This window comes from Podarcis tiliguerta (genome assembly GCF_965153285.1).
Source record: "Podarcis tiliguerta genome assembly, chromosome: 16".
NCBI lineage: Eukaryota > Metazoa > Chordata > Lepidosauria > Squamata > Lacertidae > Podarcis > Podarcis tiliguerta.
In genome coordinates, this window is record NC_139549.1 from 9388384 (window position 1) to 9410574 (window position 22191).

General features: G+C 48.6%; 1 protein-coding gene across 4 annotated transcripts in view; it reads right to left on the reverse strand.

Moving 5' to 3' along the window:
* Positions 1 to 3264: 3264 nt before the first annotated feature.
* The window catches only part of PBXIP1 (PBX homeobox interacting protein 1), a 28048-nt gene continuing 9121 nt past the window's right edge, over positions 3265 to 22191 (reverse strand). The window contains exons 2-11 of one of the 4 annotated variants that reach the window (XR_014505755.1): positions 16861 to 17014; positions 14596 to 14665; positions 13117 to 13178; positions 11610 to 11766; positions 10245 to 10499; positions 9218 to 9291; positions 8081 to 8254; positions 5743 to 6785; positions 3813 to 4315; positions 3265 to 3735 (exon numbers count right to left, since the gene is read on the reverse strand). Coding sequence is in view for 3 of the 4 variants with exons in the window: in XM_083416561.1 (XP_083272687.1) it covers positions 4210 to 4315; positions 5743 to 6785; positions 8081 to 8258; positions 9222 to 9291; positions 10049 to 10072; positions 10266 to 10499; positions 11610 to 11766; positions 13117 to 13178; positions 14596 to 14665; positions 16861 to 16923 (2007 nt within the window). In the remaining variant the exon portion in view is untranslated. Of the gene's footprint in view, positions 4316 to 5742; positions 6786 to 8080; positions 8259 to 9217; positions 9292 to 10048; positions 10073 to 10244; positions 10500 to 11609; positions 11767 to 13116; positions 13179 to 14595; positions 14666 to 16860; positions 17015 to 22191 lie in introns of all 4 variants that reach the window. The other 3 variants (XM_083416561.1, XM_083416560.1, XM_083416562.1) reach the window with 3 other exon arrangements.

The window sequence follows — 22191 nt, forward strand, 5'->3', positions numbered from 1 at the left end:
CTCTCCATTCTTAAGGAAATCAGCTCTGAGTGCTCACTGGAAGGACAGATCCTGAAGCTGAGGCTCCAATAGACCTCTCGTACGTAGAATTAGACCATCAATTAGAGAGATACGAGTGTGGCCAGTAGGTGCATCTGAACAACTTCAAGATTGTTTTCGGAGCACCGAGTGGTCGCTTTTTGTGGGGAATAATGTGGACACATACGCTTCAACAGTACTGTTCTACGTTAAAAGCTGCATCGATGTCGTCACTACCACCAAACAAATACGGGTGTTCCCTAACAACAAGCCCTGGCTAAACAGGGATGTGTATTTGCTGTTAAAGGCAAGAAATGCTGCTTTTCACTCTGGTGATGCGCAACAGTATAGAGAAGCCAGAGCCAAACTGAAAAAGGGCATTAAGAACGCCAAAGCTATGTACTGCCGGAGGATCGAAAAACATTTTGAGAGCTCCGACCCTCGTCGAGTATGGCAAGGCCTGCGACAAATTACAGGGCAAAATATTAAAAACGAACTGGCTAGCAGCAGTGCGCACTTAGCTGATCAACTGAATCAATTTTTTAGTCGCTTGGAGGTGGGAACTGGAACTACTGACACTACAGCATTGGCTACCAGCACATCATCAGAAGCTATTACTGATAGACAACCATTTTTACTACAGACCTCTGATGTACAACGTGCCTTTCGGTGCATTAACATTAGGAAGGCAGCTGGACCGGATGGAATCACGGGAAGGGTAATTAGGGACTGCGCTGCAGAATTAGCTGGTGTATTTACGGACATTTTTAATCTATCCCTGTCGCAGGGTTCTGTCCCTACCTGTCTGAAGACATCGATTATAGTGCCAGTCCCCAAGCAGTCAGTGGTGGTATCTCTCAATGACTATAGACCAATAGCCCTAACATCTGTCGTTATGAAATGTTTCGAGAGATTGGTGCTAGATCATATTAAGGCTGGTCTTCCATCCACTCTAGACCCGTTCCAGTTTGCATACAGAAGAAATAGATCTACTGATGATGCTATTTCCATCGTTGTCCACACTGTACTGAATCATTTAGAACGACAGGGAGCCTACGCAAGGCTGTTGTTTGTGGACTACAGTTCTGCCTTCAATACAATTTTGCCAGACAGGTTATTTCTTAAAATGATCAATTTGGGTATACATCAGAAGATCTGTCTGTGGGTAAGGAATTTCCTGACTGACAGGCCGCAGACAGTGAGAATGGGACCTTACTATTCTTCTACTCTAGTATTAGGCACAGGAGCTCCTCAGGGATGTGTGCTAAGTCCCTTTCTCTATTCCCTGTACACATCTGATTGTACCCCACTGTATAAGTCCAACACAATCATCAAATTTGCGGATGATACAACAGTGGTGGGGCTCATTAGTGAGAACGATGAGACTGCTTACAGGAAAGAAGTACAGGGGTTAATTCAATGGTGTAAAGAAAACAATCTTATGCTTAACACCAAAAAAACCAAAGAACTCATAGTTGATTTTAGGAGAAAGAAAAGTGTATTTTTACCATTGCACATAAATGGCGAGGAGGTGGAGAGGGTTGGTAGTTTTAAATACCTGGGCATTTATATCTCTGAGGACCTCTCATGGACTGCAAATATTAACATGGTTGTGAGGAAGGTGCAGGGGAGGTTGTATTTCCTGAGAATGCTCAGGGGACTGAATCTATCTCAGCACCTACTCCTGTCCTATTATCACAGTACCATCGAGAGTGTCTTAACCTATAGTATATTATCGTGGTATGGAAGCAGCTCTGAAACGGATAAAAAAGCTTTATTGAGAATAACAAAAATTGCCCAGAATGTTATAGGGTTCCAGCTACCAACCCTGGATGAGATCTTCACGTCTCGCACTTTGAAGAAGTCACACAATATCCTGAGAGATCCCACCCATCCTGCTCACAACTTCTTTGAACTGTTGCCTTCGGGCAGAAGATATAGGACAATGAAAACACGAACCACACGCCTTCTGAATAGTTTCTATCCAAGAGCTCTGATTGCACTAAATAATGATCTCAGGGCCAGTTGTAAGAAATAGCAAGCAGGGAGTAGGAAGGAATGAGATAGGGTTTAGGTCATGTTATGCTTTTAATAGGTCATGTTATATTCTGGATTATGTATGTTTTATAGATTATGTCTGAATGGGATGAGAGTGTTGGAGGTACGTGCAAATGTGTATGTGAAGCCGGTCTTTGGGTGGGTGTTTGATTTTCGTTGTTGTGTATACTGTGTATATACGGACAATGACAAATAAATTTCTATTCTATTCTATACTTTGGCCACCTCATGAGAAGAGAAGACTCCCTGGGAAAGACCCTGATGTTGGGAAAGATGGAGGGCGCAAGGAGAAGGGGACGACAGAGGACGAGATGGTGGGACAGTGTTCTCGAAGCTACCAGCATGAATTTGACCAAATTGCGGGAGGCAGTGGAAGACAGGAGTGCCTGGCGTGCTCTGGGGTCACCAAGAGTCGGACACGACTAAATGACCAAACAACAACAAGTGTGATTCCAGCTTTGCAATGGGAGTTGGCACACCTGTCTTGCAAGTGAGATGCTAATCTAGGGTTGCCATATTTCAAGAACTGAAAATCAGAGTACAAAAGTTGAGGGTGGGGCGGTTCCCTGGACATTTTGCCCATTTTTCAAAATTCCCTCCTACACTAATTTCGCCGGATGTGTCTGGGAAATTCCAGGCATATGGCAACCCTAGTTATCCCAAAGATATTGAAGGTGGGAAAGCACTTTGATTATGCTCTGAGATACAATTCCTCCTTTACACACACTTCCTTGAGCCAGTATCCTGTGTGCATTGTTGGGAAAGAGAGGAGAGTTTGAACAGGGGCAGGGACACAGGGAGCTGTGTCAGAGGTTTGGTCCATCTAGCCTGGCGTTGTCTACACTGACTGGCAGCAGCCACCCAGGATTTCCCCTCACCCAGTGCTACATGGAATTGAATTAGGGACCTTCTTCCGGCAAAGCAGGGGGTTGCTAACTCAGCAGTGGTCCTTTCCTCAAACTCAGGAATTACTCAGACGCACAGGCCGGAAGATTCACAACGATATTCTTAGCAGGTGTCCTTGCATTGAAAAAACAACAACAGCAAACGACCGAAAGCTGTTGCCATGGCAAAACAAAAAGAGGATATATTGTTTTTAAGGACATTTTCACCCTGCCAGCATCACCCCCCACTCCCTCCCCACATCCACCTTACGGCCTTCAATGGGCCACTTAGTCAGAGACAACCTTGGAAAGAAAGGAACAATCAGTGCCTTTATTTGGTTTCCGACACACTCACAGTGCAAGAAATTGTGAGGGAGTAGGGAGGGGGTGAACGTGGGGTGGGGAAGAAGGAAAACAAGCCATCCCCACAAGTGACTCAACCCTTCCCCACCCCCACCAGGTGAGGAAACGATACCCCCATTTTCACCATTCCTAATTAGAGAGGAGGATGAGAATTTCTGGAGAATTTCAGAGTTTAGAAGGGACAACAGCAAGGTCACGGCGTCCCGAGAAGCAAAATCTCGCCGGCGTCCTATTGGGGTTCCAATCCATTTTTCCTTTGGCACAATTACAGTGGTACCTCGGGTTACAGAGATTTCAGGTTACAGACTCCGCTAACCCAGAAATAGTACCTTGGATTAAGAACTTTGCTTCAGGATGAGAACAGAAATTGCGCGGTGGCAGCAGCGGGAGGCTCCATTAGCTAAAGTGGTACCTCAGGTTAAGAACAATTTCAGGTTAAGCACGGACCTCCAGAACGGATTAAGTTCTTAACCCGAGGTACCACTGTACTTATCCCGAGCCAAAAGAGAGGTGAGCCAGGGTGGGAAGGCCCTATAGAGAGACCCTCATCCACCCCCCAGCAAAGATCTCTCTCAACAGGAGGGGACATGGGGTGAAAAAGGTTTGCTTTCCTGACGATAATCCAACTGTCTAAATGCCTCTACTAATAGTCATTACTGAGTGGAAGCAAACTTGGGATGGAGGGCTCTGAGTGGACTTGGGGGGAGGGAGGACAATGTATCTGGGTGACCCCACACATCAGAACTTGGCATGTTGATAAAAACACTTCCCTGCCAACGAGCAATGGCACCAACCCCTCCACCAGGACATCCAGTAATCCTTGATAGGCCCAACTCCTTTACCCTCCCCACCCTGAGCCAGATTAGTACTGGCGGGTGCCGCCATCCTAGCCATGCGGCCAGCTGGTGCTCTCTCGCCCGTTCTTGCGCCCGTGTCCCTCGGGGTTCCTCTCCTTCGGGTGGCGCTGGGCGCTGCTGTCCCGCTGCGTGAATCTGGGGAGAAGGCAATAAGGTTAAGGCTGATAACACTGAGTGTTAAGTTGTGGGTGAGCATATCAGACGACACAGTGATTCTTCAAACAGCTCTTGTTTATTCACAGGCCAGAACAGAACTGAACTGAAGGGCTCAGTCAGCCTGCTTATATAGAGCTCCAGTACAACGTAACTGTAGCAATTTTCTAAAACTATCCAATCACTGAATGTCACTTTCGATCCCTTATTTGCATAACTATCTACAGTATCGCCCTGCTGGCCCAGGGTGAGAACTTCAGTACATAACATTGAGCCACGCAGGTGCAGAGCACACCATTGGCAGTCTGCTTCCCCTTCTCGCTCCCCACAACCAGGAACGTCTCAGAGCCACGTATGACATGGGGAAAATAGAAATAGGAAAATAAGAAGAGACTTCCGGATCAGGCCAATGGCCCATATAGTCCAGCTTCCTGTTCTCCCAGCAGCTCCCCAGATGCCCCCGTGGGAAACCCACAAGAACGACCCACACAAGAGCAACTCTCCCCTGCTGTGGTTTCCAGTCGTTGTTATTCAAAAGCAGGACTGCCTGAGACTGTGGAGGCAGAGCACAGTCTTTGTGGCTAATAGCCACCAATAGTCCTCTCCTCCATGAATTTGTCTCTGAAAGACATCTAGGTCGGGGGCCATCACTGCGCCCTGTGGAATCGAGTCCCATAGCTTAGCTAGGTGAAGGAATAAATGTGAGAACCAGTGGCGGCATAATCGGTTAAAGCATCGCAGTAGGACCTGGGGGACCCAGGTTCAAATCCCCCACTTGGTCACGAAGCTCAGTGGGACCGCATTCAAACCATACATTTAAAGCCGCTAGAGCATGGGTAGGCAAACTAAGGCTAGGGGGCCAGATCCGGCCCAATTGTTTTCTAAATCCGGCCCTCGGATGGTCTGGGAATCAGCGTGTTTTTACATGAGTGGTGGTGTAGTGGTTAAGAGCAGTGGACTCGTAATCTGGTGAACCGGGTTCGCTTCCCCGTTCCTCCACATGAGGCTGCTGGGTGACCTTAGTCACACTTCTTTGAAGTCTCTCAGCCCCACTCACCTCACAGAGTGTTTGTTGTGGGGGAGGAAGGGAAAGGAGAATGTTAGCCGCTTTGAGACTCCTGAAGGGGAGTGAAAGGCGGGATTTCAAATCCAAACTCTTTTTCTTCATCATCTCTGGGTTATTTGTGGGGCCTGCCTGGTGTTTTTACATGAGTGGAATGTGTGCTTTTATTTAAAATGCATCTCTGGGTGATTTGTGGGACACAGGAATTCGTTGATTTCCCCCACCAAAATATAGTCCGGCCCCCCACAAGGTCTGAGAGACAGTGGACCGGGCCCCCTGCTGGAAAAGTTTGCTGACCCCTGCCCTAGAGCGTCTCCCGCACCCACAACCTCGCAGGCTCTCTCACCTGCCTGCAGGGGCTGCCCCCAGCTGCCTCAGGATCACCTCCTCGAAATTATCCGCTTCCTCTTCGCTGCCCCCCAGCTGCTCCGCCAGCTCCTCCAGCGCGTCCTCGACCTCATCCAGGAGCTCTACGAAGCTCAGGCGGTCGTGGGCAAAGGCCCCGTCGCTCCCAAAGTAGCCGTCGAGGGCGGCCACTAGTCCTCCGTAGTGCTCGGCCCAGCCCAGCCCAGCCAGGTAGCTCTGGAGCATGGGCAGGAAGCGCGGCTTCTGCACTGGCTCCAACCCTTCCTGCCGGGCGCACTCGCCGACGCCGGCGCAGCCCTGAGGAGGCCGGTACGGGTGCTTGGCCAGCGCTTCCCACAATGCACCGGGCTCAGCGGGCTTCTTGGCCTTCCGGTGCTCCCCGTCTCTGGCCGGCTTGGCGTCTCGCGGCCCCTGGTGCTTCCTGGGACGGTGCGGCCCGTCGGCCATCTTGGGAGCCTTGTACGGAGGACGGTGTTCCTTCTCCGGGCCTTCACCGTGGTGCGTGGGCTTGCGCTCCTCGTGGCCGTCGTGCCTTTTGTGCCAGGCTTTCTCCTTCCCTCGCTTGGCTTTATGGCCATCTTTCCAGGACGGTTTGGCCCCCTCTTCTGCCCCCTCCAGCTCCTGGGCCACCCTCCTCTCCACGCCGTCCAGTTCCTTCCGGAGCCCTTCAGACACGTTGCCGGGCGGAACTTTCTGGAAGGCCCTCCCCAAGTCCCGCCGCACCGACGCCAGCAAGGAGCGCAGGCGCCGTATTTCGGCTTCGGGCCTCTCTGCCTTTTCCCGCGGGCGGTCCTGCGAGGGCAGCTTTTCCGGGTGCGGCTGGGATTTGGAGTCGCCCGCCTCGGCCAGCTTCTCCCGCAAAATATGGAGCTCGGCTCGTGTGGCGAGGAGGGAGGCTGTCTCCCGCTTCAGCGCCTCCGCCAGCCTGGAGTTCTCGGCGGCCAAATTTTGCCGCTGAGAGGTGAAGTCCAGCGCCTCGCCTTCCGTCTTGCACAGGAGCAGCTGCAGTTCCTCCTTCTGGGCCTGCGGTTTTCCAAAAGGAAAGGAAAATGGAGACACGTTTGTTCGCTGGAGCAAAGACCTGAGAGGAAATCCGGATCCCAGGACGCAAGTGACAAAACGTCACCAGACCGAAGAACCCGGAACAATTATTAAGGGACGCTCCCCAAAAACTGTTTGTGGAGCATTCCTTTCAGCAGTAAAATTAAGGGCGGAAAGGAGTTATTTCGTCATTGTTGCTGTCATTATAAACGCCCACCTAGTCCCACATTCTATTCTCTTAATTTATTTATTTTAAGGTCTTATTTATACCTTTTCAAATGTATACATTTCATTAATTTTAGAATCATTTTAACATTTCAAAGTTTGACTCTGAAAAAACTTTGGCCAAGAAAAAGAAAAGCTGGACAACTTTTGTGTCCTGATTTTCACTTTTTGAAATATGGCAACCCTCGCATAAGTATTTAAGAAGGAATGAAAACCACTGATGGATTATCTGTCAAATTATCACCAATATATGAAGGATTTGCAATATAAGCAGTGGATTACCGAAATATTTAACGGTAGATGGGCTTAGATAATAAATAAAAATAAATAAGTAAAAATCAAACATCAGGAAAGGAGGGGGTGGGAAGTCAAGAAGAAACATTGTGTGTTAAAAAAGATTTGTATGTGATGATAAATGCTTTGAAATATTATGGGATACGTAATGAAAATGATATGGGGAGGGGGGACAAATGGGGAGGGGGGACTACTGTTATGAGAGAGAAGAATCAGGTCCTAACTTATTAAGGTAAAGGTAAAGGACCCCTGGATGGTTAAGTCCAGTCAAAGGTGACCATGGGGTTGTGGCAACCATCTCACTTTCAAGTTTGTACACAGACAGCTTTCTAGGTCATGTGGCCAGCATGACTAAACCACTTCTGGTGCAACGGGACAATGTGACGGAAACTAGAGCACACAGAAACACCGTTTAACATCCCACCACAATGGTACCTATTTATCTACTTGACAAGGTTTGCTTTCGAACTGCTAGGTTGGCAGGAGCTGGGACAGAGCAACGGGAGCTCACCCCGTCGCGGGGATTCGAACCACTGACCCTCTGATCGGCAAGCCCAAGCAGCTCAGTGGTTTAGACCACAGCACCACCTTTTACCTAACTTTTACTGTCTCCACCAACTGGCAGCATCTCTCCAGGATTTCAAGTGGGGGACAATCCCCCGCTACTCGGGGATGCCCCTGGGGATTGAACCGTGGACCTTCTGCATGCAAAGGAGCTGCTCTGCCCTCCTTCGCTCCACCCAGACCCTCCACAACACCTGCAGTTCCGCTTGCATAAGCCGGATGTCTTGATTCTCCTTGGCCAGCTTGTCTAGCAAGAGTCCCATGGCATCCAGGCTCTGGCGGTCGCCATCTGATGACATCACCGCTTCCTTGGCTCTCTGAAGCTCGTCGCCAACCGGGGGTTCCCGTGGGGGCGAAGCTGGCCAATCCTGCTGGGGTGGGGAGTCAGAGTGAGCCGCAGCCTTGTTGGCTCCCAGTACGTTTCCGAGCACAATTCAAAGTGTTGGTGCTGACCTTGAAAGCCCTAAACAACCTTGGTCCAGTATACCTGATGGAGCATCTCCACCCCCATCGTCCAGCCCAGACACTGAGGTCCGGCTCCAAGGGCCTTCTGGCAGTTTCCTGACTGCGAGAAGCAAAGCTACAGGTAACCGGGCAGAGGGCCTTCTCGGTAGTGACACCAGCCCTGTGGAACGCCCTCCCACCAGATGTCAAAGAGAAGAACAACTACCAGACCTTTAGAAGACATCTGAAGGCAGCCCTGTTTAGGGAAGCTTTTAATGTTTAACAGACCACTGTATTTTAATACAGTGGTACCTCGGGTTACGTACGCTTCAGGTTACATACGCTTTAGGTTACAGACTCCGCTAACCCAGAAATAGTACCTCAGGTTAAGAACTTCGCTTCAGGATGAGAAAAAAAATTGCGCGGCGGCAGCAGCGGGAGGCCCCATTAGCTAAAGTGGTGCTTCAGGTTAAGAACAGTTTCAGGTTAAGAACAGACCTCCAGAACGAATTAACTTAACCCGAGGTACCACTGTACTTTGTTGGAAGCCACCCAGAGTGGCTGGGGAAACCCAACCAGATGGGAGGGGTATAAATAAATAAATTATTATTATTATTATTATTATTATTATTATTATTTGCAAACATCAGGATTTGAACATCGCAGCCAAGTGTTGGTCCCTGAGGTGCCCACATGGCTCCGCCCTCCTGACCCTCCCAAGGCATCCCATTGGCTGGAATCTTTGCCTGGGCAGCAAGCCAGCAAGAAGATTCCATATGCTGACCCAGACCCAGTATTGTCTGCACTGACTGGCAGCTGCTCTCCAGAACTCCAAGCAGGAAACCCCCTGTTCCCTCTTGCATCAGCACAGAGATAAAAAGACTCACAAAGACCCCAACAGAGCCAGGAAGGGGCTCTTCACTGTCTGAGCTTGACCAGGTGCTGAAAATGTCCACTGGACCTGTAGGAGACAGCCGGGGCGGGGCGGGGGGGGGGTGGATGTAAAGGAGAAAAAGGGGAGAGCTGAAAAAATTAAGAGACTCTTTCACACATATATAATTTTTATTAATATTCATTTAAACATCTTTAAAAGATCAACGACTTCCCTTCTTCTCCTTCCATGATTCATTTTGCATATCATAAATCCCTGAATATTTTACATAAATTACCGTATTTTTCGCCTTATAGGATGCCCCAGCCGCGGCTTCAGCGAGCCCCACGCTCCGGGCAGCAGGCTGCTATCCACAGCCTAGGGAGCCCTGCGGGAACTCCCACGGGCTCCCAAGGCTTGCGGATAGCTTCCTGAAGCCTGGAAAGCAAGAGGGGTCAGTGCGCACCGACCCCCCTTGCTCTCCAAGCTTCAGCGAAAGCCTGCATTCGCCCCATAGGACGCACACACATTTCCCCTTCATTTTTGGAGGGGGAAAAGTGCGTCATATAGGGCGAAAAATACGGTAAACAATTCAGCATTCCATTATTACACCCATCAGAACTTATTGACCTTGTTGAATTTAACTAAATGCTGCCAACATTTTCAAATGTACACAATACCCCGCCCCATATATTCAGTAAACATTTCCCAATCTTCTGTATGTTCTTCTTGTTCTCTTATTCTATATGTTATAGAGCCTCTTTCTAAGCCGGCAAAATAGTGGGGGCGGGGGGGTTTCTGTGGTGGCTCCCCACTGGTGGGGAAAGGGAGTTAAAACAAGACTTACCATCATCTTGGTCAAATATGACCCCTGTAGAGAGAGATAGAGAGAGGCAAAGAGGCTTTATTATGACTTATTTCATGAAATGTCTACACCATTTGATTGCTTTTTTAAAAAGCCCTCACCGTGGTTTGCAAGAAGGTTAACACCGAGGTTAAGACTGCCCATCCCAGAGCGAACAGCTAGCAGAATTAGCCCCCACCCCAGCAAGGCCACTGCTTACCCAAGGATGCCAACAAGGCCAAACCCAGAAGGGCAAGGAACCCGAACAGCCATTTTGTCCTGGGAAGGCCACCGTCGTCGCCCTCGAAGGCCTCCGTGCCTCGATCTCTGCCGGCCCCCGGCAGAACGGGGGGCGCGTCCCGACCCTTCCGCCTGCGCAGGCCTTCGACGTCACGCTCCTTGGACGCCTCTTCGCCACTGCTGGAAGTGTTCCCTTCCTCCTCCCCCAGAGGGCCTGGGAAGGGCAAGAAATGAGGATCAAAATATTGCGTCAGCTGGAGAAAACAGGCTCACCTGTGGCCGCTCGCCTATGGCGAGGGTGAAATTGCTCCAGGCAACCAAGCAAAGAAGCTTTTACAGGTTGTGGATGGAGGGGTGGCGAGTCACCCTCTTTGCTCCTGAACCCTCTTTGTGGAAATTCAACATAAAGGTAGAACCTGCCTCTGAACCTCACGGTTCCTGCTCCACATCCTCCTCAATTAGAATCTGCTCTTGAACTGCAAGAATACCTTCAGCTTGCCAGGATGAAGTGAGAGCGAGTGAAGATCTGTAAGCAAGAGTCTTTGGCGACCCTACAGGGCTAAGATTTCGTTTGCTGTTCCACCTACTGTTGCCTCCTGGATATGTCCACCACTAGAATGTGGCCCCCGAAAGCTGCCCACAAAGAAATGCGGCCCTCAAACCCGACAAGAATCTCTGCCCCAAATAATAATAATAATAATAATAATAATAATAATAATAATAATAAATTTTATTTATATGCCGCACTCCCCAGCTGAAGCCAGGCTCAGGGTGGCTAACAACACTAAAATAGTGCAACATTCTAAAAACATTCTAAAAATTAATTAAAATCAAATTGATGGCAACCATAAACTAAAGTTCTGTAAAGATTGCCAAAGGAGGGAGTCAGGCTGGGCCCTGACCAAAGGCCTGGTGCAACAGCTCTGTCTTGCAGGCCCTGCGGAAAGATGTCAAGTCCTGCAGGGCCCTTGTCTCTTGTGACTAGAGCGTTCCACCAGGTTGGAGCCGCAGCCGGAAAAGCCCTGGCTCTAGTTGAGGCCAGCCTAACCTCTCTGAGGCCTGGGACCTTCAAGATGTTTTTATTGGAAGACCGTAAGTTGCTCTGTGGGACATACCAGGTGAGGCAGTCCTTAAGCACACCTGTCCAGACACTAACTTGAAGCCTAAAACTCATGCAATTGCTTGCATTTGTGTTCCATTTCCTTGCCCTCTGCACTTCCTCTATTGCTTCTATGTAGATGTGTAGGCTGCTTGGGGCGGAGATCTGTCAAAGGCCTCCGCATTATTCCACAAAGAACTGCCTATGCTGATGGCATTCCGTCACCTGCTTTGTGGATGAAGACAGTTCCCTGTGGGACAGGCACAGATCCTTCCTCAGCCTCGCAGGTGCTGGCCTCCTTTGCATGTGACAGGACGGGCTCTGGGGTCTTGACTAGCGTGGGGGTTTCTTCAGAACTGGGGTCCACCACCACCTCAGGACCCTGGATCGCAAGAGAGAGATAAGGATGCTTGTAAAATTGGCATTGTTCTTGAATTGTGAATGTGTGTGTGCCTACTTCCTGGCAACCTCATATCCAGTGTTGCTTGGGAGTTCTAAGATACAAAAAAATCGGTGCAGCTTTAAAAGGTTCGGTCTGTTGCAGCAAAATGGAAGAGTAATGAAATCCCCTCTATTCAAGATTGGATCCAAAAGCTGACAGAATATGCTGAATTAGATGGTTTATCAGAAAAAATAAAGAATAAATCAAAACAGGAATTTGTTTCTAAATGGGAGGTTTTCAAAGAATATCTGAAAAATAAATATAGTAGTTTAAATTCTGTTGCAGCATTCGAGGAACTTCAGTAATAGTTGTAAGGTAGATATAAGAAATTAGATTTAATGAGAATAAGTTTAATTATAAAAAAATGTGTATTGGCAATAAGTAATATGAATTTGAAGTATGGAATAGACGGGAGGTTGGGTCTTTAGTGTTAAGACCAATAGATGTTTTATTGTTTGTTAAGAATATTATGTGTCTATGGTTATTTTTGTAATTTGTGTATAATTTGGTATTTGTGTTTTTTGTTTGTTTGTCTTTCTTGTTGTATAAATAAAAAACTTTAAATAAAAAAAAATCGGTCTGCCATCTTGGTTCAAAATGGTGCCCAACCAAAATATTGCTCAAAAAAAGATACGCTAATATGTCTAGATTAAAATGTGAAGTATTGGATGGAAGAAAAATGAGTAAGGAAAGATAATAAGAATATATAGATGATTTGAGAAGATTGTAGAATGCAAAGATTATCGTAAATTGTATAATGTGGAGGAAATCGAGTGGGGGTGGAGGGAAGTGGGAGGAAGGAGAAAAGAATAATATGATGGATTGAGGAAATATAAATGTAAATGTATAGGGGGATGGGGAAGAAATGGTGTTGGCTTTGGTACATCTGTATTGTAATGTAATATGTGAAAACCAATAAAAAACAAAATGGTGCCCAACTGTATCCAGGTAAGAGGAGCCATGGTGCAAAATTTGGTCAGACCAGTTTCTTTGTACAGTAATGGCTTTTGTTGGCCAATTACCGCCATTTACAAGTCCAAAGCACTGCCACTGACTCCAGGAGGCCCTGGGTGCCTGGGCACCCACAAAATTTTCGCTGTGGGTGCTCAGCCTACTGCCACCCGCTGCCTTACCTCCAGGGTGCATCTGTGGCTGTGGCAGGTTCCCAACAGAAGAGGGCCTGTGTGGATCGCTTGGCTAATTGCCGAATGGAACTGAGTTCAAAGAGGAACAAAGCCCCAAAGTTGGAGAATTCTCATATACATGCAGAGAATTAAGCGAATGCTCTACCTTCTGACTGGCGCCGTCTGCATCAGGGCGGTCGATGAGGGTTTTGCTCTCGTTGGGAGGGGCTGTCCAAAAAAATGCCTGTGTTAAAACTAGTAAACGAATGCATTTATTATGTTCATCTGCATCCAGGGCATAGCTGTCAACCTTCCCTTTTTTGTGGGAAATTCCCTTATTCCAGCGCCGTTTCCCGCTGCTATCCCGGATTGTTAGATATCCCGTAGACTGTCCCCGGGACAGGTGAGGCTGCTGATCCCTTATTTTCGCGGCTGCCGATCCCTTATTTTCAAATCTGAAAGTTGACAGCTATGATCCCGGGTGGGGAACCATTTTCAAAGCCAGAGGCCCGCATTCCCTTCTGGGCAACTTTCGGGGGGGGGGCGGCATGCCATGAGTTGGCAGGGCCAGAAGCAAACATGGACAAAGCAAGGGGTGTCAGGGTTCAAGGACACGTTTCAGCCAGGCAAAAACACCCAAGGAAAGTGCAAAGAAGGACTGCGAAGGGTGTGGCCTGGAGAAAAGGGGCGTGGCCTGGAGAAAAGGGGTGTGGTCTGGTGAAAGTTCCAAGGGCCAGAGAGTAAGAGGGCTAGAAGGGGTGCATTCAGCCCTCAGGCCTGAGATTCTCACACACACACACACACACACACACACACACACACACACACACCGCTGTAACCAAACAGGGTCTGATGAAAATACCAGGTATCCTCCATCACTGAAAGTACCGTATTTTTCGCTCCATAAGGCACACCTGACCTTAAGGCGCACCTAGTTTTTAGAGGGGGAAATCAAGGGGGGGAAATATTATCCCCCCCCCCCCAGCCCCAAAGAGCAGCAGACAGGCTGCGCGTGCCTGTCCGCTTCTCCCAGAGCTTCTCGGGGCTGTTTGGGGAAGCCAGGGTTTCCCCCCCAGCCCCAAAGAGCAAAGCCAGCGGGATTCCACTCGCTGTCCTGGCTTCCTCTTTAGCCGTGCGCAACCTCTCCGGCCGGGAGAGGCTGCGCACGGCTATGGCAGAAGCCAAGACAGCCAGCAGGATCCATCCCACTTGCTGTCCTGGCTTCTTTAGCTGTGAGCAGCCTCTCCCGGGCAAGGGGAGCCTTCAAAGAGTCCGCTGCTCTTGGGGGCTTTTTCTACTGGGGAAAAGCCCGCAAGAGCCGCGCGAAGCTTGTGTGCGGCTCTTGGGGGCTTTTCTTGCTTGCCTCCCCCCTGCATTCACTCTATAAGTCGCACACACATTTTCGCTTACTTTTTAGGAGGGGAAAAGTGTGTCTTATGGAGCGGGAAATACGGTATGCTTCCCTCCTTCAGAGCAGTGGGGTGAGCTGCAAAGCAGCTTCCCCATTATATACTGAGGTCCAGCTTGCAATATCATGCAGAGGATTGCAAAGCAACCAGGGCGGCCAGGATATGCCGGGTGGGGTTAGGAAAGGGCATGGAAGGCAGCTAAGGGTTGGGCAAGGGCCTTGTCCATTGCTACATACCTTGTGTCTCTTGCTGGGCCTGCTCAGACCCAGCCTGCGTTTCCAAGCCAAGGTCCTCTACAGGTAGAGCCTGGAGGGGCAAAACGCAATGAAAACAGAGGTCACAAAATTCCTGTTTTTCTCATAGAGCGGGATGGGGGAGGGACTTTACCTGGCCCCGCCCCTGTGGGCCAACTATGGCAGGTGAGTGGGGCAACCCACTTGTCAATCTCTCAACATCATGAAGTTTGTGTGTGCTTCTTGTAACGATATTTTTAATTTATTTATTATTGGATACAGAAAAAGAAAAAGAAAACAGCTGTGATAAAGTATCAGAAATAAAGATTTGTTTATTTTTAAAAGCAAAATACCCAGGCGTGCAGGAGAAATTCAACTGCCCCTGGTTGATCATTATATTTGAGGTGCATATTTTTAATACACACCTTATTTTCCTGACTGTAAGGTGTTTACAAGTGTTTGCAGTATTGTGCTTTAATGTTGCAACCCACCATGTAACCTTAGGGTGGAGAGTGTAATAATAATAATAATAATAATAATAATAATAATAATAATAATACAGGTAGACTGCCCCTGCCCACCCACCAAAGTCCATCACAAGGAGCTCCCGCAAGGGTTTGATGGCCAGCTGGTTGCCAGGTGCTTGGGAACTGCAGCGCAGCGGGCTTCTCTGCCTCCCTAGCACCAAGCGCTTTGCACGGAGCCCCCTGCTAAAATGAGAAGGGGCAAGCTCCATTTCTGAAGGGGTTTCCAACGGAGGCCACTTGGTGCTGCAGGAGAAAGGCACAGGGGACCCCCTCTTGCCCATCAGCTGCCTGGCGTAAGCGGGAGAAGGTGACCTGCTTTGAGCTCCCGACTGTCTCTTCGTGGTCACCTGGGCACCTACCCCACATATGGCACCTTGCCTGGAGCCAGTGGGCGTGGTTTAGGGGGAAACGGTCCTGTGGGCCAAAGGGTGGGTGATGGCGGGCGAGATGCAGCCTGGTGAAGAAAGGAAGGGATCATAGCTCAGTATCTACTCTGCCTACGGAAGGCTCCAGCTTCAGTTGCCTGCATCTCCTTGCCTTCTGAGAGGCAGCACGTCACAAGTGGGTGGGGCCAGAGGCAAAAGTGGGCGGAACAACTGATGCAAATATTACCTGTGTACAGTATAGGTAAAGGAACCCCTGACCATTAGGTCCAGTCGTGACCGACTCTGGGGTTGCGGCGCTCATCTCCGAGGGAGCCGGCGTACAGCTTCCGGGTCATGTGGCCAGCATGACTAAGCCACTTCTGGCGAACCAGAGCAGCGCACGGAAACGCCGTTTACCTTCCCGCCAGAGTGGTACCTATTTATCTACTTGCACTTTGACGGGCTTTCGAACTGCTAGGTTGGCAGGAGCAGGGACCGAGCAACGGGAGCTCACCCCGTCGCGGGGATTCGAACTGCCGACCTTCTGATCGGCAAGTCCTAGGCTCTGTGGTTTAACCCACAGCGCCACCCGCATCCCTACCTGTGTACAGTAGGCCAGTTAATAAACATCCCCCCCCAATCATCCATCCAAAGGAGCGTTCCATCCCCTCAAGAGGGTACGAAGCAACGCTGGTGAGGGGGTGTGGCCTGGAAAGATGGGCGTGGCCTAGGTAGACTGATGTTTCCTGGAAAGAGGGTGTGGCCTGAGGGGAGGGGTGTGGCCTGGAAAGATGGGTGTGGCCTAGGTAGACTGATGTTTCCTGGAAAGAGGGTGTGGCCTGAGGGGAGGGGTGTGGCCTGGAAAGATGGGCGTGGCCTAGGTAGACTGATGTTTCCTGGAAAGGGGGTGTGGCCTCAGGAAAGGGGTGTGGCCTGGAAAGATGGGCATGGCCTGAGGAGAGTGGGCGTGGTTTGAGGACGCCCTCCAACCTGAGGTTGCCCACCCCCTTCAAACCTCACTGCCAACTTCAGGGATGGGGCATCTTCCAAGGAATGCTGATGGACTCCAGCTCCCATCAGCCCCAGGCAACAAGGACAACAGTCCAGGAGGATAGCCACTCCAGCCCCTAAAAACCTGGAGGGCTGCAGGTTTCCCTACACCCCCCTCCCAGCCTACAGAGAAAATAAGCAGGTTCTAGGGCCCACCACTGACCCCAACCGGTGTCCTTCTCACAAGAGGTCAGACCTGGGAGGCCCAAAAGCCTACGAGGAGAGGGCATTTGAGGAGTTCATTATGCTTCCCCACCCCTGATGCCTTGCCCCTGCCCCACAGAGACTTCGCCCCTCTCCCCAGTTTGCTTTTGCCCCCTGCTCACCTCAGAGCCAGCAATCACCCAGCTGTTGTTGTCCGACTCCCGGGAGTCTGAATTGTCAGTCATTCTGGCTCATGCCACAGGGCGTTCGGTCAGCGGGGCCTCCTAGGGTTGCAGACCCCCAATCGGATAGGGGGCTGGAAGGAACAGAAGACGTCTGAAGAGAGAGAGAGACAGGAGGTTCTTTATCAGCCTCGAGTACAAAGGAGGCGAGGCCAGCCGCTTCACGTCGGGGGAATTTGACTGGCAAATTAATTTGGGCAGAGAAATTGGGGCACAGGCTGCAGATGAGAGTGGAGATGCAAAAACCTGGAACAGGCCAGCCGGCCTCTCTGTTTCCTACCCCAGCACGGTCTGCACTGGCTGGCAGCAGCAGCAGCTATGGTCTCTAACCCCATGAATAAAGATCCCAGGTCTCATGGTTTGGAGCAAACAGCTGGTTTAAAATAGGAGCATAGGAACAGAGTCAGACTGATGGGTCCATTTAACTTAGCGTTGCCTACACGGACTGGCAGCAGCTCTCCAGGGTTCCAGGCAGGGCAGATTCCCAGCCCTACCTGGAAATGGCAGGGACTGAACCCGGGACCTTCTGCAGGCAAACTGAGCTAAGGCCCTTCTCCATACCTGGCTGCAGAAGCCACGCCCCGAACACTTTTTGTTGGGCTAAAACCATCCTCTTAATTTCTGACAGTGCACCCGCGCTCTTGCTCAGAGGAAGCTTATTGAAACTGTTACGGAAATTACGGGGGGGGGGGGACACATCTTGTTAAATACTACAAATATCATGCATAAATATATCCTTTCGACTTGACAGCTCAGAGAAGTTACCTAGCTTTAACAGTCTTATAAAATCAACTCCTTTGCCAGTTTCCTCCTGTAATAAATGAAAATCTGTCCTTATTCCCTTATGGGGGACACAAGAGCCCTCATAGAGTCCTTTGTAGGTTCTCCATCGGCCGGAGGAAAAAAAACAGAGGCCAACCAGAGAATATTGAGAAGCAAAGCAGCTAGTAAGCCTGATCTTTATTGATCTGTTGCAACAGGGTGCTCCCCTCACATGGAGGAAAGGAGGAAGAACCCAGAACAATCGTGCGCAAGGCCTTATAAAGACTTTTGAAATTGCCATACTGTAGATCAAGACCACCCCCAGAAACATCATACATACCGTATTTTTTGCTCTGTAAGACTCACTTTTTCCCTCCTAAAAAGTAAGGGGAAATGTTTGTGCGTCTTATGGAGCGAATGCAGGCTGCGCAGCTATCCCAGAAGCCAGAACAGCAAGAGGGATTGCTGCTTTCACTGCGTAGCAATCCCTCTTGCTGCTCTGGCTTCTGAGATTCAGAATTCCCCCCCTCCCCTTGTTTTCCTTCTCCAAAAATTAGGTGCGTCTTGTGGTCTGGTGCGTCTTATAGAGCGAAAAATACGGGTACATCACAGAAGGGGTGTAACCTAAGACCACCCCTCAGATACATCATACCTACATCACAGAAAAGGTGGTCTAATACAGAAATTTGAATGCTGTTTTTCTCCTGTCGTTGTTTATCTCCTGTCTGGCAAGTTACCTGTCATTTTGCAATGATAAGTACTTAATTCCTGAGCCAGATCACAGGCTCACCCTATTCACACACAGATATACCCTTAAGAGCGGATTTGTGAAGGAAAAGGCAATGGGGAGGCTCCTCCATGTGACCTCACCTGGTCAGCCTGGGAGTCAAAATGGATGCATAGCTGCTCTCCTGTGCAGCTTGAGACATGTGGTCTATATATCTATGTACGTGTTTGCTTGGTACATTTATGAACCTTTATTATATACGTAATACCTTAATTTATTTATTTCACTCCATTTCAACACTATTTTGCCCTTGGAAAAAACGACTCTTTTCCCTGCCACCCACCCAAGCGTGAGGACGTCTATACACACCTCCTACCCCAGGAAGTGCCCAGAGGTGACAATTGCTGAGCCGATTGTTGGCCAAGGAAAGCCTAATCCCATCACCAGACTTGCCAAGGGGTCCAGACATGAAAAGGAAGTTCTATTGTACTTTGGGTGGTGGGACTTCAGAGGTGTTTCCCTACGCTCATCTTATACCTGGGTCTTGCCCTGACATGTCTGAAGAAGAAGAAGAAGAAGAGTTTGGATTTGATATCCCGCCTTTCACTCCCCTTCAGGAGTCTCAAAGCGGCTAACAATCTCCTTTCCCTTCCTCCCCCACAACAAACACTCTGTGAGGTGAGTGGGGCTGAGAGACTTCAGAGAAGTGTGACTGGCCCAAGGTCACCCAGCAGCTGCATGTGGAGGAGCGGGGAAGCGAACCCGGTTCACCAGATTACAAGTCCACTGCTCTTAACCACTACACCACACTGGCTCTCTAATTCTAATTGCTAATGCTAGTCTGCTTATGCTAATCTTGTACCAAGGACTTGTCTGGACATGTTTGCCAAGGTTAAACTAGTGTAGCCCCTGTCTACCTCTCCCCTTTTGTGACATGTCAGTGATGTAGCAATGATGCTGTACGAACTGTATTCTGGGATATGGTGGGAAAGTTTTAAAAGTCCTTGTCACCCCATCCTGGGGGTTCAAAATTCCTCTTTGAACCTGTTGCGTAATAAGCTTTGGTCTACAGCTATTTGCTCCGGTTGGTGGCTGAACTCCTTCCGTTATTCCGCAGTGTAATAAGAATTTTAAGGTCTTAGATATGTAATAAATGTTAATGAATGTACCAAGCAAACATGTACATAAATATATTAACTACATGTCTGAAAACTCCACAGAGAAAAAGTCCTGAACAAATTGACCTCAATTATTTCTCTGCAAGGTCAAAGTGGGAAACCTCCCCATTGTCTTTTCCCTTCTCAAATCCTGTCTTAAGGGCACATTTAAGATATGAATGGGGTGTGAGCCTGTGACCTGGCCCAGGAACTAAGTATTTATCATTACAAAACACTAGCCAGGCTCCCCAGGCAATCCAATCAAGTGACCACTAAACAGGTAACCTGGCAGGCAGGAGGTAAACAAAGCACTCAGATTTCAGCCCTTCTGTGATGTATGTATGATGTTTCTTGGGGTGGTCTTGGGGGTGGCAATTTCGAAAGTCTATATAAGGCCTTGCGCACCATTGTTCTGGGTTCCTCCTCCCTCCTGCGTGTGGTGAGTGAGGACCCTGTTGCAACAGATCAATAAAGATCAGGCTTACTAGCGGCTTTGCTTCCCAATATTCTCTGGTTGGCCTCTGTTATTTTCTCCTACCAATAGGGAACCTATGTAAGGACTCTGTATGGGCTCTTGGATACCCCATAAGGGAAAAAGGGCAGATTTTGTTTACAACAGCAGGGACCCGCGGGATCTGCCTGATGAGCTGGGTGACTGAGCAGCCTCGCACCTAGATTTTTCCGTAACAAAATCAATGGAGTAAATCTTTAATAATAATAATAATAATAAATGAATAACATAAAATAAAATATATCAATGGAGTTGAGTCACAGGGTTGTACCCAATGCAGGTCTATATAGCAGACCCATTGAAATTTAATGGCTTTGACTAACTTAGGCTGTATAAACACCGTAGATTTAAAACCCAAAGAATTCCCAGCATGCTTAGGAAACTACAGTTCCCATGATTCTTTGGAGGAGGGGAATGTGCTTTAGATGCATGGTGTATATACAGCCTTGGAGTAGAATGTACTCTTGAGTAGAACGTACAATAGATAAAACTCATTTATCTCAGTGGGTCTACTCTGAAGTGGATTGAGCTGGAGCCAGCCCAGAATAGACAAGAGAAGAACATCTCCCCTTATTAGTTTGGAAAGGAGGAAAGGGGGGGGGGGCAGTTTTAAAAACGTCTTCCAGGCAGAGCTATTCTTGCTGGAAAGAGAATGTGGAGAATCCAAATTATGCCGGACTCTGAACGAGGTCTGATTACCAAAAGCAAGGAGAGGAAGGGGAAATAACAAGTCCCCTTTCAACACAAAAATGCAAATCTATGGGGCTCTGGGACAAAGTTGGTGGGTTTTTGGAGGGTGACACACACAGGTGTCAAAGGAACAGGTACTCCAGACCTCCCCTAAACAAAAAAAATGAGGTGCCCATATATAAAAACCTCTATTTTCCTTCTTTTCTTAAATGTAATAAAAAGAAATCAAACAAAGAATTAAAACTTTAAACCATAAAGATTCACAGTCTGGAAACACAAAATTACAATGCAGCTCCAAAGGGATAATAAAGTATTGACTCTTACAAATATTCCCTTTGGTATTGGTAAGAATAAAATCAATCTCCACTTGTGATCTCTCTTATTGCTGAGAATCTGGTGTTTGTATATACTGGTGGCACTGAGTAAGCCTGCAACTCAATATTTTGTAGAAGAAGTAAAATCATGGCATATATGAAAATAAAAAATGGTCGTTCGAGCCCTGTCCATTATGTAGTTTTAGTTTATGGGACATCTCTTCAAGTAGGGCAATCTGCCAACCCTTAAACACAGCAATCCCGATGATTAAAATCTTCCAGGATTTAGCAATGCAGCCGGCCTGGTCTGCTGTTAAGAGATGAGAAGTAAATTATTTACTTTTCAAGACCTCTTCTCTCCCCTCCATGCAATACATTCTTGTTAAATAGCCCCCCCACCCCCACCCCTTCCCTGTAGGGAACAGCTGTCAGAACAGGAGACTGACTTTGGGGAAAAGGAGGGAGGTATTTTTAGACGCTTTTAATACACTTTAGCAGGTGGAAATTGCTGAGCAGGCCAGCCCAGACTGCTCTGGAGGGACATGACAAGATCTTTCTTGCCTCCTGCCCCAGAATCCATTTAACTCCAAGCTTTTCGACTCCCATAGGGAAATAATCCCTGCTCCCCCCACAACAAGCAACTCTCCACTATTCCTTTTTTGGACGCGGGATTTTAAACAGCATTGCTGGTTTGGGTTCCCACCCACCCCTCTCCTGCTAGGCCCCCGTGGTTATACGAAGGAAAAGCACCTTTTTGCAGAGAATTCCTAATCTGGAAGTTTTGTAGAAATATGTAGCCTTTTTAATCCATGGGTAGGAATAATTGTTGCACCCGAGCAGAGACAAAAGGAGCCAAATGACACCAAGGGGTTAATCCAGAGAAAGAGCGTTTTATTCTGCCATCCGGAAGGGCAGAGGCACCTGTGTGATTCAGTTCACAAAAGACAGGCCGCACCGAAAACATTTTACAAGCAGGTTTTATCCTTTTTCCAAACCCCTTTTCCCCTCTCCCCCTTCACACATTCTTACATAGAATGTTGCTTTTTTCGTTCCCTGGTTCTGTTCCCGGAAGTATGTTGCAAATCAATGTACCAGGACAAGGTTGCTTAG